This window comes from Mauremys reevesii, linkage group 9, assembly GCF_016161935.1.
Source record: "Mauremys reevesii isolate NIE-2019 linkage group 9, ASM1616193v1, whole genome shotgun sequence".
In the NCBI taxonomy this organism is placed as follows: Eukaryota; Metazoa; Chordata; order Testudines; family Geoemydidae; genus Mauremys; species Mauremys reevesii.
Genome location: NC_052631.1, coordinates 3,689,469 through 3,704,545, shown reverse-complemented (window position 1 = coordinate 3,704,545; position 15,077 = coordinate 3,689,469). Strand labels below are relative to the sequence as shown.

The 15,077-nt window shown below is 48.8% G+C and overlaps 1 protein-coding gene across 3 annotated transcripts in view; it reads left to right on the top strand.

Annotated features, from left to right (window-relative positions):
• The window catches only part of TP63 (tumor protein p63), a 205,385-nt gene that overhangs the window by 43,374 nt on the left and 146,934 nt on the right, over positions 1–15,077 (top strand). The window contains exons 4-5 of one of the 3 annotated variants that reach the window (XM_039488797.1): positions 10,653–10,724; positions 11,360–11,460. The exons of the other annotated variants lie outside the window; for them this stretch is intronic. Coding sequence (XP_039344731.1) covers positions 11,432–11,460 — 29 coding nt within the window. The 5' untranslated portion in view covers positions 10,653–10,724; positions 11,360–11,431. The remainder of the gene's footprint in view (positions 1–10,652; positions 10,725–11,359; positions 11,461–15,077) is intronic. 3 annotated transcript variants of the gene reach the window in all.

The window sequence follows — 15,077 nt, the reverse complement described above, 5'->3', positions numbered from 1 at the left end:
CCTGGCGAGGGGGTTCTCAGAACTCAAGCAGGAATGTCTACACTGGTATTTTTAGCGCCATAACACAAGACTGAGTCGGTAGACCCAGTCTCTGAGACTTATCGCCCTAGGTTTTGGTTTTTATTTGCAATGTAGACATACCCTTAGGCCCCAGCTGAGATTAGGACCCCGTTGTGCAAGGCGCTGCAAAACACACAGACCGTCCTCTTGCAGGGGCTTGCAGCCTAACCAGACAAGATGGATAGAGTTGGGAGAAAAGAAGCAGCATCCCCATTTTGCAGATGGGGGACCTGTGGCAGAGAAGCACTCGGTAACTCTCCACGGTCACACAGGATATCTGTGGAAGAGCTGAGAGACAAAGCCAGATCTCCTGGATCCCAGTCCAGTGCATTATCCACAAGCCCATCCTTCCTCTCTAGTCTCCAAGAACAACCTTCACTGCTAATGTTCCTTAGTCCTGACCTGGTGCCTCTGCCCTGCTGGAATGCTGAGCCCCAGCAGCTCCCATTGACTCCACGATCAGGACCTTAGTAATTTGGACAAAGAACAACTTCTGGTCCACTTTTCCCTATAGTTCATCCTCCGCTCAGTGAGCTCCAGCTTTATCCCCCACTGGGCTGGAGTGGGTCTGTGCTGTTACCTCCTTTTAAGATAATCAGAAAAGCTGTACTTGTGTGCCTTGAAATAATCCAATTCACATTTAGCTCAGTTCCATTCAAAATAACCTGCAGCTGCAGTTTTTAAGGGTGGTTTTTAACCGAACTCCCTTCATCCCAGGGTGGGTGGGGTTTCCCCCTGACGTTTCAAGAGCAGATGGGCAGTGGGAAATTCCTGCAAGTCCCCCAGTGTACAGTTGCTCTGTGGAGTCTTGAAACTTGTATTGTGCACTACCAGTGCGTCAGATGTGACTTTGCATCTGTATTTGCGCAGCAGAAAACTTTAGCTTTCCTATATATCAGTAACTGGCACAGTTACTATAAATAAATAAATGATAGTTATGGCATTATACAAATCTTTGAACCCTTAGCATCTTCCCGGTGGTCCTGTGCTGTGCACAATAGCCACTCAGAGCTTCACATCAAGAGCTGCCAAAGCAGAGCAAAAGCAGACTCTCCACTAACTTCTAGCAGTGCAGGGACTAAGACACACAGCAGAGCAGTACTTATTCTATTCTACTTGTATATCATGTGAGTATCTTTAAAATAATTGTATTGCTGAAATTGTTTTATGCTGTACAACATGTTTTGGATGTTCAAATATTTATTTGTTCCTTTGTTTTTCTTAATAGGCGCTCTCTCTTTAAGAACAGGGAGGGACGCTTCATTGAAATTTTTCAAGAGCGATCTGTGATTGATTCTTGCCTTTGTTTCCAGAGTGTGGGGAGGCTGCTTCTGTGACTTTTGAGCTTTTGGAATGTACAGTTAGGAAACAATTTCTCATTCAAGAAAGCAGGCCTCATTCCTGAAGCTGTATGAGTTACCATGTGCTGTAGAAGAGAGTTGTAGTTAAGGTTGTCTGAACTTTTCCATTCCAAGTCCCCATCTCCAGTCATTCATAACTTTTTGAAACGTTCAGCTACTTGGCTGAAATTTCCTAGGTTTAGTCTCTGCGCTAATGTGAACTTTCTTTGGAAGTTTGGGCCTCAGAGGATTAGCCATTTTAGACTAAAGGAATGGAGGTGGATAAATGCAGAACTCTTGCTACTACTCTTTTTAAACAATCTTAGCACTGTAGAAGCTGTGGATATAAACCTACATTTTACATAGGAAATGGTCTTCACTTCAGGCAAATGGCTTTCAGTGTTGCACTGAAAATTGGTTTTGATCCAGTAGACAGCTATAAGCAGGGCCAGCTCTACAGTTTTCACCGCCCCAAGCAGCGCACCGAATTGCCGCCGCGGGCGGCGGGGGCAGTCCATGCGCCCTTAGGGCTGCAGACGCATTTCCGCTGCGGCAGCAATTCGGCGGCAGCTTCTATGTTTAGCTGAAGCCGCCGCAGACAGCTACACATAGAAGCTGCCGCCGAATTGCCGCCACCGCGGAAACGCGCCTGCCGCCCTAAGGGCACACGGACTGCCCCCACTGTCCGCGGCGGCAATTCGGCGCGCTGCTTGGGGGCAAAACAACAGGGACTGCCGCCCCTTGCAGATTGCGCCCCAAGCACCAGCTTGGAATGCTGGTGCCTGGAGCCGGCCCTGGCTATAAGCCTTTGAAAACTGCCCCCATGTACAGTGTGAATAGCTGGAATCCTTTTCTTAGGCCTTATCGCTGATCGAAGGTAGGTTCTGGGAGCCTTTTCACTGACTTCAAAGAGTTTTTGATCAAACTCTACATCCCCATGGAATGAGGCAGGACTTCCAGCCTCGTTCCCTGTGCACCTTGCTTCATTCTTGATGCCCTTTGTACATTTCTTGCCCAATGGAGGAGCTCCTATTTCTTTAATGGGCCAAATCAAAACCCCAGGGTGGAATCCTGGCCCCAGTGAAGTCAATGGATGTTTTACCATCGTCCAAGATTTCACTCCAGATCTGGACCGCTCCAAGCACTGAAGTGCTCAGCATATGCATCATAGTTTTGGTCTTGAGAATCATTCCTACTTCAGGGGGAGAGTTCGAATATTCGTCTTTCTTCCTGCCATCTGTCATCGGAGCCCTGGTTGCTCTAATCATTTTTGGCAAGTTTGAGTGTGTCACTGTTTGTGCGGGTTAAATCTCCAGGGAACTATTTGCTGAGCAAATAAAATCCCTGGGTCTATTTGGTTGTCTCTTCGGAGGCATTTGATCTATTTCTTTACAGCCAGCTCATGCCCTCTGGTCCATAAGTGTGCAGTTCTGCCTGAGGCCCACTGGAGCTGTGTGTGCTTATCTGCAGAGGTTTTCTAATCGCTCACCCCCGAAGCACCGTATGATAAACAGCCAATGCCCCTGTGGGCATATAAATGAGAACACCCTGCACAAATAGATATGTAGATTATTGACCAGTCCCCGCTTCCCATATCCAGAGTCTGGGTCAGGCCCTCTTCTTAGGGCTTCAGCTTTATTTCTTCCACATCAAACTACTACAGCACATCAGTGCTCCCTTCCCCTAACCCAGGGTGTTCTGCCAGGATCTGTCTGTTCCCTGCAGGTTTCCATTCTAGAGGCCGCTCGCTTCAGTCATATTCTGCTCCAGGTCCTCCCACAGGAACCAGCTTGCTCCTGGCAGCTGCCCCCTGGCTTTTATGATCACCTGATCCCTAGGTGATAGCTGATCTGTTACAGGTGAGGCTGGGCCCAGCTCCTCTCGAAGGGCCAGACACCTCATGGCAAGATATCTCGACTGGGACATTCCAGAGGTGTTTGCTCAGCCCCGGAGCTGTATTGGTGAGACCCAGCGGGAAGTAACACAAGCTGACCCACTGCTTCGTTCAACCCCCAAACTCTTTAGCTTTGGCCTTTGTGAGAAAGATGAGTCCGTTTCATCTGGTGCCTGACTTCCCCTAACACTTCTCCCCAGTGTAAATGCAAGGAGGATAGGATCAAACAAAAGGGGCACGTTCTCAGCCTCTCTTCCCACTCCCAATGTCCCCCTTCACTGGGGAGACATTCGAAAAAAAAATTCACAAGTTCAACAAACATATTAAAGATTCATGAAAACTTATTCAGAAGTGCCACTGCTATACCATCTCTTTAGCCATACCCCTGTCACCCCCACTGTTTAGGATTCAGGTGCTCAGATGTGATGGGGCCGAGGGCCAGATTAACAACTGAAGGAATTTCCCCACCTCTGTTTCTGCTGAGGGCGGGCATGTGAAATGCGAACAATATTTTCCCCCAGAGAAAAAGTGACTTTGTTCCTAGCACAGCATTTTTCCCCGTGTGCCTTGGGTGACTGCACCCAGCACGCACCAGCTTCCAAGACCACTCAAGACTAGAACCCCCGAGCACCCCTTGACTGAGTCTGGAAAATCCTTGCCAGAGAAGAGAGGAGCAATCCTGATAGAGTTGCTGAAGACATTCCACCTGCCCCAAGAACGCTGCTTCCTGGCACAGGTCCCCTGTCCATTTCCATCTCCAACTGTTAGCGATTTCAGAGCTGTCGGTGCATCTTCTTCTAGGGCTGATTGACTCCCAAACTGCGAGGCTTTACAGAGCCATCCGAAGCAGTCCAGCAATGTCCCACGGCCCTGTGCAGAGCACAGGACACCTTCGAATGACTAGAGCATTTCACATTTTTGTATAATCTCCTTAATGTGGGGGCACTCGGGAGCTCTCAGATTGCAGGAGTTCAGGGTAATTTTAACTTGCTGGAGCACTTCAAGTTTCCACAGATCTGATTGTGGCACTTAAGCGAGGTCTGAAGCCTGCCAAGTCGAAGGCTGGATGTGAACAGAGTTGGAGAGTGTCTCGTTTGGCTTCCCAGTGGAATAGGTGTTCACAGCACAAAATCTGCCACCACACTTGGCACTTATCGGCCACCTCATGGGCAGGCCCAGCAGAGAAGTCAAGGATTGAACCAGCCAGGGAGGCTGAGCTCCCCTGCCGTCCATATAGGTGTGGGTCAGAGTTTGAGGCTTGTTATAGGGCAGCGATGTGGGATGTAACTGTTTGCGGGACAACTATGATTTCATTGTCCTGGGCTGCCACTCAGTTACCTCTTAGCAGAACTATGTGGACTCGTGGTTTTAAGATGAGCTGCATGTCACTTATCAGTGTCAGTTTTTCCAAATCAATATTAATATACACAAACCTGCCATGAGTGTGTAAGCACGCGCGCACACACACACACACACACACACCTACCTACCTACCTACCTACCTACCTACATCAATATGGAATTGGAGGAGGCCAATCACTGTGTAGATCCCTGCACACTCTGGTTTCTGTGAGTGTTTGGGGTCTGCACAGTGATTCGGCCACCAATCCTAAGCAACATGAAATGTGGACTGTTTGATCTCAAAATAGCAGCTAACGGTCTGTAAGTGGGTGGGCTAATTCCCCAGCCCATGCACCACAGAACACTCCAGCCACGGGATTCCAGCCCCTTTGCCTTCATGGCTTCAGTCTTATTTCTTCAAAATAACACAAGTTCAGCCTATCAATCACATGCCTGGCAGCCTGACCCAGGGCTTTCTTCAGGGGCTGGCCAACCTGCACAGGCTGTCTGCCTGGTACCGACCCGAGCCCCTCTGCTCTGATCTCCTCCATAGCCCACTCCTTGCAGAATTACACTCCACAGGCCTTCAGCTGAACGGGGCGCTTTCCCTTGATGGGTTTTCTACTTGTTGGGTTTTTTTTTTATGAGAACCAAGTGAGCTTCAAGCTATGACCTGATCCCTGACCACCAAGCATCAGCTGGCAGGCAGCTGGTTAGCTACAGATGGGGCTGGGTAACCTAACTCCCCTTAAAGGGCCAGCCACCCTGTGACACAGACCAGTCATGTCCTAGAGTAACTGTCTGGGGCCACAGTTCAGGAAAGCATCCCTATGTAGGAGGACACGCAAGTCCCCCTGGAACTGAAGCACGTGAGTAAGTGCTTTCCTGAACCAGGGCCTAAATGGGTTCCAAAGAACTGGCATGCAGTGTGCAGGGTTTGGAGCCCAGGGACTAGACACAGTTGAATGACCCTGGGTCTAGATACCGCTGCTGCTCTTTGCTCTGGCTCGTACGTCAGGTTAGGGCCTCTCTCAGCTGCAACAGCAGGAGAGGGCCTGGCGCTGGTCCTGCTGCCACAGAAAGCGTTTGGGTGGGATGGGCAGTGCCCCAGCAGTCCCTCCCAAGAGACCCATGTGTGTTGGAGAGCTGTTAATCCTGGTGCTGACCCCGAAGGCACCAGGTGGAGGGTGGGCCGGCCAGCCACCCCCTTGCAAATCCAGATACTGGGGGCAGCTAACCACCTCCTGAAGGTATCTAAAGGGGATGCTACCCTTTCGCTCTCACCAGCTGCCCTAAAATATATGGGGAGGGAGATGCGAGGGGTGTTTGGGAAGGAGCGGGGGGTTCTTTGGAGCTGGATGGTCCTTGCTTTCATCTCCAAGGACCAGGAAGCAAAGCACCAGCTGAGTATGTTTTCTCTGGTCTCTGTCCTTGCACCCTAGGGAACGGTGAGGACTGGATAGGGTCTTCACTTCCCTCTCCTGGGGGAGGGGTGGGGCAGGTTTTTCTTGCCTTCCAGAAGCCTTGAGGAGGGCGTGTGCCCAGGGGTCCAGGTGTTTTCCTGGCAGCAAGCAGGATTCGGGGAAGCGCCTGAGCAGCATGAACACTGGCCAGGATGGCTGAAAATGGCAGATATTCAGGAAATGAATCATTTCCGTGGCCCATCCCTATAAAATAATGCTGTTCAGTGTGCACAGCATGTACTGTTTGCCCAGAGATTAGCCTCCTGTGTGTGTGAATTCTGGCACAGGAAGGTGCAATCTCATTAGGAAGCCTGAAGTCCAGGAGGTTTCACAAGTGATATGCTGCACCCATGACCTGTGGGCATTCCCACCATGCAGAGAAATGCAAGAACCTGGGCTCCTGAACACTGCCTTTTTTGATACCTCTATCGAGGTTCACACAGGAGAAGGAGCTGGTTACCGATAGCTTGCTGCAGCGGACCACCTAGGATGATTTAACTGAATTAATTAGAGCTGAACTGGATCATTATTTAATGAGATCTAAGACTAATTAATCCTCAGAGCCATGGTGCAAAAGGCACTTTGTTGCTTTTAGAAAGATAATTAAGCAAGGCATTTACAAAAGCCTGCCCACCTCCGCCTTTGGAGAGGAGATTTTCTTTCTTATCTATGTCTTGTTTTGCCAAAGTGCTTGGAATGAGGAGTTAATTGTCTTGTTGCTGTTTGTGTCTAGTGTAATTGTCTCCCTTTGAAAATGCAGTCTCTGTCCAAAAACTAAAGGTTGGTCTACAGGGGATAATCAACCAGAAAAGCGATTGCATAATAAACTGTTCCAGAATCGCTCCCATGTGTACGCTCTGTTCAGAATAAAAGTCGTTTTTTTCCAGAATAATTAGTCTGCTTTGGAAGTGCACAAATTAGTCTTGTATTCCAGAATAGTGTGTCCACATGGGAGTTACTCTGCAACAGCTATTCAGGTCAATTACTCTGTGTACACAAGCCTTTAGCCTCATCTTGCTCTATAAGAACAGCCACGTGTTCCCCATCATATTTAGTAGTTTGCCTCTGTATTAAAGATTTCTAAATATTATAGTATCAGGGGGTAGCCATGTTAGTCTGTATCCACAAAAACAACAAGGAGTCCGGTGGCACCTAAAGACTAACAGATTTATTTGGGCATAAGCTTTCATGGGTAAAAAACCCACTTCTTCAGATGCAACAAAATATTATAGTGATCCTGTGTGTGTAGCACTGCCCTCCACTGGACAGAATGAGAACTGACCAACTGCGTGTCTCATGCTTTGTACTGCGGAGCGCTAATGAAGACTCTCCTTCACATCTATTGATACAGGCCTGTGGATTTGGAGCAAGAGGATCCGAGTTCTGTTCCCTGTTCGGCCCAAGTGGCCATGGTGTGTAGCTTAATGTTAAATATTGCACCATTCGATAGGTAGGAAATTGTTACAGTGGGTACAGTTTTCAAAGTGACTACGTGACTTAGGCACCTATATCCCATTGATTTTTCAGTGGGACTGAGGTGCGCTTGAAAACGTTCCCCAATAACTACGAATCAGCAAACACCATGCAGTGGTGGGTGCGGCAGAGTTCTTGTGGACGTTTGGTTCCAGTGTGTAGTTTTCAGCATCGTTGGAAGGCACTGTGATGTGCGCTGGCTTGGGGCGATTAAAAAGATAACCTTTGGGGAAAAGATTTAAAGTGGTTCTGTCTTTAAAATAAACCTCTTATCTGTTGTTAAATGGAAAGGGTTAGAGTTAGGGTTGGGGTTGCGTTCTGACTCAGCTTACGCAGTTCACACATTACTGAGTTAGGAATGTTTTCTGTGCAATCAAGGGGTGCAAGAAATGTGGCATGAAGTGAGAGAGGGGACTAAGGAAGGGAGACAGTTCACCGGTTGGTCTCTCACAGGCTCACAATTTCACTGTTTGCCTGTATGGGGGCAGGAGGGGAAAGAACTGGGGAAGTGTTAAGCGGGTATTTGAAACAAGGTGGGCTTAGCAGTTTCCTGAACAAGCTTCAGGGAATGAGGTGTCGGGTGGTCTCTGAGACGCAGACTGGAATTGGCTGTATCCGTCATTCCTGTGGAAGTCTGTTGCCCTGTAGTCACAGGGGTGTTGTATGTGTGCACAGGATTACACTCTTCCAGGCCAGTGAAGGCGGCCCGGGAGAGTCACTGAGGCATTCAAAGCCCAAGTCTGGATTCTAGTGGGCCTGCACATCTGGTGTATGGAGATGCTCGAGGGAGCAAAGGGATTCCCTTATCGGCAGTTGCTGCTGCGTCTCAGCCCCTCTGCCCAGAGACTGGATCTTCTGCTTATTACCACCTGTCAGCAGTGCTGGCTTTACTGATCCATCCAAGTCTCATTATACGGACTTTAATCTGCAACTTCAGACCATGGCAGATGGAGCTCGGGGCTCGTGGTAAAGGAGCCCTCTCTGCGGCTATTGGAAGAGGACTACAGACTCCTGCTTTCACTCCTCAATGACTTTCACTTCCTCCCTCCTCGGATGGGACCTTCTTCAACAGGTCCCTGTGGCACTGGACTCTGGCTTCTCTCACTGCATTCTCCGTCTGCTGGGAAGGCTCCATTCAGGATGCATATTTACAAACCGTGATGGGAGTCAGAGCTTTTAAGGGCAGAGGGAACCATAAATTCACCATAAATGGGGCATCATTGTCGAACGGGTTTGTTTCCAGTGGGGACCTGCAGGGATCGGTTCTTGGCCCTACGCTATTGAACATTTTTATCACTGAAGCAGAGAGATCTAAATCACTTGGTTAAACTGAGCACAAGCAAACTAAGCTTTTTAACATGGCCAAATGTAAATGTATGTATCTAGGAACAAAGGTCATTCTTATAGGATGGGAACTATCCTGGGAAGCAGTGACTCTGAAAAAGATTGGGGGGTCATGGTGCATAATCAGCTGAACATGAGCTCCAAGTGTGATGCTGTAGCCAAAAAAGTTAATGCAATCCTGGGATGCATAACCAGGGGACTTCCAAATAGGAGCAAAGAGGTTATTTTACCTCTGTGTTTGGCACTGCTGCTGGAATCCTGTGTCCAATTCTGGTACCCAGAATTCAAGAAGGATTATTGATAAATTGGAGAGGGTTCAGAGAAGAGCCACGAGAATGATTAAAGGGTTAGAAAACATACCATATAGTGATAGACTGAAAGAGCTCCATCTATTTAGCTTAACACAGAGCAGGTTAAGGGGTGAATTAATTACAGTCTATGCATATTTCAGAGGGGAACAAATATTTAATAATGGCTTCTTCAGTCTAGCAGAGAAAGGTATCATATGAGCCAATGGCTGGAAATTGAAACTAGACCAATTCAGACTGAAATGAGGTGTACATTTTTAACTGTGAGAGTAATTAACCACTGGAACAATTTACCCAGGGTCGCCGTGGATTCTCCATCACTGGCAATTTGTAAATCAAGATGGGATGTTTTCCTTAAAAGCTCTGCTCTAGGAATAATGCGGGGGAAGATCTCTGCTTTGTGTTCTGCGGGCGGTCACACTAGAGCAGGGGTAGTCAATAGGCAGACAGGTGGTCAGATTAGACTAGTCTGACCTCCTGTGTGACACAGGCCATAGGATTCTGCCCAGTTACCCCTGCACTGAGCCCAATAATTTGTGTGGCTAAAGCACCTCATTGGGGCTATGTCTCCATGGCCCTGCAGTTTGGACTAGGGGGGTGTGAACAGCAGTGTGCTCCAAAGGGCTGCACTGTAAGTCCTCCATGTGGATGCAAGCTAAAAGGGACCTAGTTCACGTTAACGTCGTCCTCTTTAAACAGGATGAAGGTAACATGAACTAGGTACCTTTTAGTTCACACCCGCCGTGTCCCCCTGGGGGAGTTAGTGTGCTCTGCAACACACACAGTCTCTCTCTCTCTCTCTCTCCAAACTGTGGGGCCCTGTAGGCAGGGGCGGCTCTAGGATTTGCGCCGCCCCAAGCAGGGCGGCACGCCGCGGGGGGCGCTCTGGCGGTCGCCGGTCCCGCGGCTCCCGTGGACCTCCTGCAGACGTGACTGTGAAGGGTTCGCGGGACCAGCGGACCCTCCGCAGGCACGCCTACGGGAGGTCCAGCGGAGCTGCGGGACCAGCGGACCCTCTGCAGGCACGTCTGCGGGAGGTCCACTGGAGCTGCCTGCTGCTGTCCTGCGGGACGCCGCCCCAAGCGCGCGCTTGGCGCGCTGGGGTCTGGAACCGGCCCTGCCTGTAGGAAAGCCCCAAGAAAAGCTCCAGCCTTGATCTGAAGACTTCTGGAGAAGGAGAATCCACTGCTTCCCTGGGGAGTTTGTTCCAATGGTTAATCACCCTCATTGTTCAAAATATGGGCATTATTGCTCATTTTAATTTGTCTGGCTTTAACTTCCGGCTGTTAGATAGTATGTCCGTCTCTGCTAGACTACAGATCCCTTTAGTGTCCATGGTCCCTCCCCAGGAAGGTCCTTGTATGCTGTAAGAGGGTGTGCTGTTTGGAACCAGGGCAGGGTTCTGCTCATTATGGTCATTATCTTATAGATTCGATCTTCGTGGTGAGGGATCTGACAGATGACCCGAAATGGCAGGAATCTTGCCAAACCAGCTATTATGGTGAGATTTCTGCCGTCCCTGGCAGATGGTGTGAGAGGGAGAGGCAGGTGCTGGAGGGATGGCAGTTTCTGAACCTAAATTCTTGACTCAACCATGGGTGGATCCAAAACTGGGAAGATGAGGCCAGATTGGGAGGTTTTGCCCTGCACACCTTCTCCTGAGAGAGTATGGGAGGAGGGTTGGCTTTTGGCTCATCTGTGTCTACAAAGCTTTCCTTAGTAGGGGCTCCTCAGATCAGCACAGTGGGACAGCTCGCCTTGCAGGAAAACTGATATTTAAGAGTACAAAAAGAATCGTGCCCTCCCTGCCAACCCTCACACACCCTGATGTAGCTGAGAGCTTATCGCCGGCCTCTTCTCTGAAATGTTGACACTTCAAAAGCACATGCTTGTCCCTAGATACTGCCAGCCTCAAATGCACTACCTCCTGCAGTAGGCAAAGGAAAGGTGCTGTTATTGGGCAGTAATTGGACAAGATCCTGAATCAGGAGGTGTATCTCGAGTCGGCGTTAATCTTAATTTAAATTCATCTTTTGCCTTTCACTTCTGGGGTCTGTTTTACAGTCACGAATTAAGATCTGCTTAAAAGCCATCATTTTCCTGCCCCATGCTAATGCTGATTGGTTTGTTTCTTAGGAGCAACAAAGCATGGCAAGGCATGTGGCTGCAATGGAAGAAATTAACTTCTAGGGGTGCAAGACCATCCAAATGCTTAAGTGTACAGTTGGGAGAAAAAGGTATCACTCCCTACCCCCTACTCCTGTTAAGATTCTGTTTGTAGACTTAATGCATGTTACGGGGCATGGCCTCATTCGTCTGTATGCTGTGGCCCTAGTATATCAGCAAATTCTGATAGGCACTGGAATATTATTATGCTATTCCCCTTTTTTCACCTGAGCAATTTGGGGTTTAGTGGGTTGTTTATGTTAGGAGGAGAAATTGATGTCACAGGCAGGTGTTTCTTTGATGCAACTCTGTTTATTTACAAAGGATGTACAAAGTCCTGTTTCTCTGAACACAAGAGGCATCCAACAACAGGAGGTAGCTTCTTGGCTCTCAGTCCCAAGCCTCTTTCAGCCAGTACTGTACCCAAAAAGCATGTTCTCTAGGCTTTTTTCCAGGGTCACGCTGCCAGTGTTTGTTCTGGCTGTCTCCTTGGCTTTCTTTGCTCCTTCTATGTCTCTCTGCCACTTCTCTCACACGAACGGCTCCTTCAACCAATGTGTTTTGCCATGAGTTCCATTGGGCCGCATGGTTCAGCTTTTACTCAAGCCTTGCTGGGTGCTTGTGTTTTGGATGGCGGTGCCTATTGTTTCAGTTGTCAGGATCCAGAAAGAGGCTTAATTGTTTCTTGCATTTATCCTAAATGAAGCATAGTGGCTACGCTCATCAGTTTCAATGTGGCTTCATCCAAACCCCTAGCATAACAATGCATATCACGGTAGTGGCTAGAGGCCCCAGTCGAGATTGGGGCCCTACAGTGCTAGGTGCTGTACAAACACATTGTAAGAGACGATCCCTGCCCTGAAGAGTTCATAATCTAAATAGACAAGGCAGACAAAAGATGGGAGAAAGAAAGGATTGGTCTCTCCATCTGACAAAGGAGGAACAAAAAGATTAAGTAATTTGCCCAACATCACACAAAATCTGTGGAAGAGATGAGAATTGAAGCCAGATCTCCTGAGTCCCAGCCCAGTGTTTGACCCCTGCTAGCTTTGATGGAAATATTATTCAAACTAGTTCAAGGGATTCCACTAAAAACATTGTTTCCTGGCCTGATCCTGAAAAAAGCTGAGCACCTCCTAGACTATGAAGAACCTTCTGAGCTCAGCACCTCATGGGGTGAGGCCATGTGCGACTATCTCAAACAGAAATGCCAAGTGTGTGTCTATAGAAACTAGTAATAGACCTTCTTCAAATTCCTCCTCCATTAATCTTCAGATTTATCTAGCATAACATGACTTGAGGTCACCAGTATTAAGATCAGCCAAAATCAATATCAATCTACATTGTTAATGTATCCGGAGCACGGTGCAGCTGTCCTTGCTATGTAGGGAGCATAACTTAATCTCCCCGTGCAGTATGTATTGAATTTATTACTTGGTGGCGTTCAGTGAATGCAGAGTAGTGGGTGGGGAAGATCTGGCTTTTGATTGTGAAGTTGTACTACATGCATGAGTAAAGGCACATGTCTGGTGTGCTGACTCCAAGCAAATGATTTCAGTTCAACTCGTAATCATATGGCTCTCCTTCTGGTTTTCTTCTGTCTAGGCACTTACATTATTGATCTGATTGGATGCTGAGATTGGTTTGGTGGGAAAAGGGAGAGATCTGACAAACGACGAGGAATGGAGATTCAATTCAAGTGATCTCCTTTAAAATAATTACCATTTAGGTTTCCTTTCAAAGACGCCACACTGAATTCTAGACTCTCCTTTTGCAGCTCCCTGATCTAGCTTCCCCATAGGCAACCGATTGCAGAGTGTCTGTGTCAAGCTCTCTGTGAAGATATTGTGCTGGGAACGTTGCTTATTTCCCAATACTCTCTTCCCAGACTGACTGATGGATTGATACCACCCCCAGGGCAGATATAGGGACAGAAAAGATCTGGCTATATCCTGTGGTCTGGACTAGACAGGGGCATGAGTCCAAGCCGTAGGAGCGAAACCCTGGCCTTATTGAAGTCAACAGGAGCTTTGCTAATGATGATAGAGTTTCACCTCCAGATGGTGTCTTGTTGGAATGCTGGGTTTTGTGGCACTTGAAATCCAGCTCTCGAGCCACAGTTTGCATCCCAAGCTCCCCTCGGATGCAGGTGCCATCCCTCAGAGCGAGCTGGGGGCCAATCTTTATTCTCAATTTAGAGCAGTGACCACACTGCGCTAAATGTTCAATGTGAAGACCCAAGGGAAAACAAAGCCAGGCGGAAGCATACAGTTGCATTGTCATGTACATTTGCAGAGACACCGACTACCCTGCTTCACCCAAGGCAGTGGGAATTTGGCCAGTGGGTTGTGGATTTTTCAAATGCACTCAACTTTGGTCTAACTCTGCTGCATTGAAATCAAGGGGAGGGTTTTTTACCATTGATTTCAAAGGGGTTAAAGTTGGTCCAATGCTGGGCGAGTGGTTTTACAAATCCCACCTTTAAATAGAATGTCGTCCTCCATTCTTCTCTTTGAGATTATCCAGAGGGGAGTTGGGGGTAACTGGTCCCCTGCCCCGAGGGGTTCAGATCATCACCCCCTCCTGCTCAATGTAATATCTGAGACCACTAGAAGAGTTAGTGAGGAAACACAGGCGGCAACGTATTCAGTGTGCTGCTAACGCTCTGCACTACTCCCAAGCATAACCTGCCTGGATCTGCAGTTTACCTGCTCACAACTCAACTACACGCAAACCTGACTCTGGATTCCCCTGAACCTGGACAGTTATAGTTGCAAGTGGAAAACACATGAGACACGATTGTTTTGGTCCCCACCTAAGCATGGTATAGTGGTGCCAGCTGAGTTTTGCTTCTAGGTTTTTTTTATTCATTTGAACAATGCACTCAAAGTAAAACATGAGGCGTGAACCACAAATGAACTGATGCCCAAAGAAGAGCTCACACAGCACTATGACCTGAAACCACTGGCTTCCATCTCACTCCGCTGGGCATGGTGCTAGAACTGGGTGATATTAGCAAACTTTTATATTTAGAGAGAGAGAGAGATGCATGAAGCTGTTTCAGATTACTTTGACCCTCTTGCTTTTCTCTTGTCTGCCAAATTCAGTGAAATGGTTTATTTCAGATTGTGATATCTTTGCTCATGCTCAGTGGCCATGGGCGCCGACTTATATGGGCTCCTGGGGCTTTAGCCCCAGGAATATTTACAGTCAGGGGCTCTGCTCCACCAATAGTTGAAGCTAGGTTTTGCCCCTTTTAAATCCCAGCCGCGGCTGGGAGTCAGAGGGCTCTGGGCTGCCTGCAAGCGCGGGGAGCCCAGAGCCCTTTAAATCCCAGCCGCGGCCGGGAATCAGAGGGCTCTGGGCTGCCTGCAAGCGCGGGGAGCCCAGAGCCCTTTAAATCCCAGCCGCGGCCGGGAGTCAGAGGGCTCTGGGCTGCCTGCAAGCGCGGGGAGCCCAGAGCCCTTTAAATCCCAGCTGCGGCCGGGAGTCAGAGGGCTCTGGGCTGCCTGCAAGCGCGGGGAGCCCAGAGCCTTTTAAATCCCAGCCGCGGCCTGGAGTCAGATGGCTCTGGGCTGCCTGCAGCCGCGGGGAGCCCAGAGCCTTTTAAATCCCAGCCGCGGCCGGGAGTCAGAGGGCTCTGGGCTGCCGGGAACCGCGGGGAGCCCAGAGCCTTTTAAATCCCAGC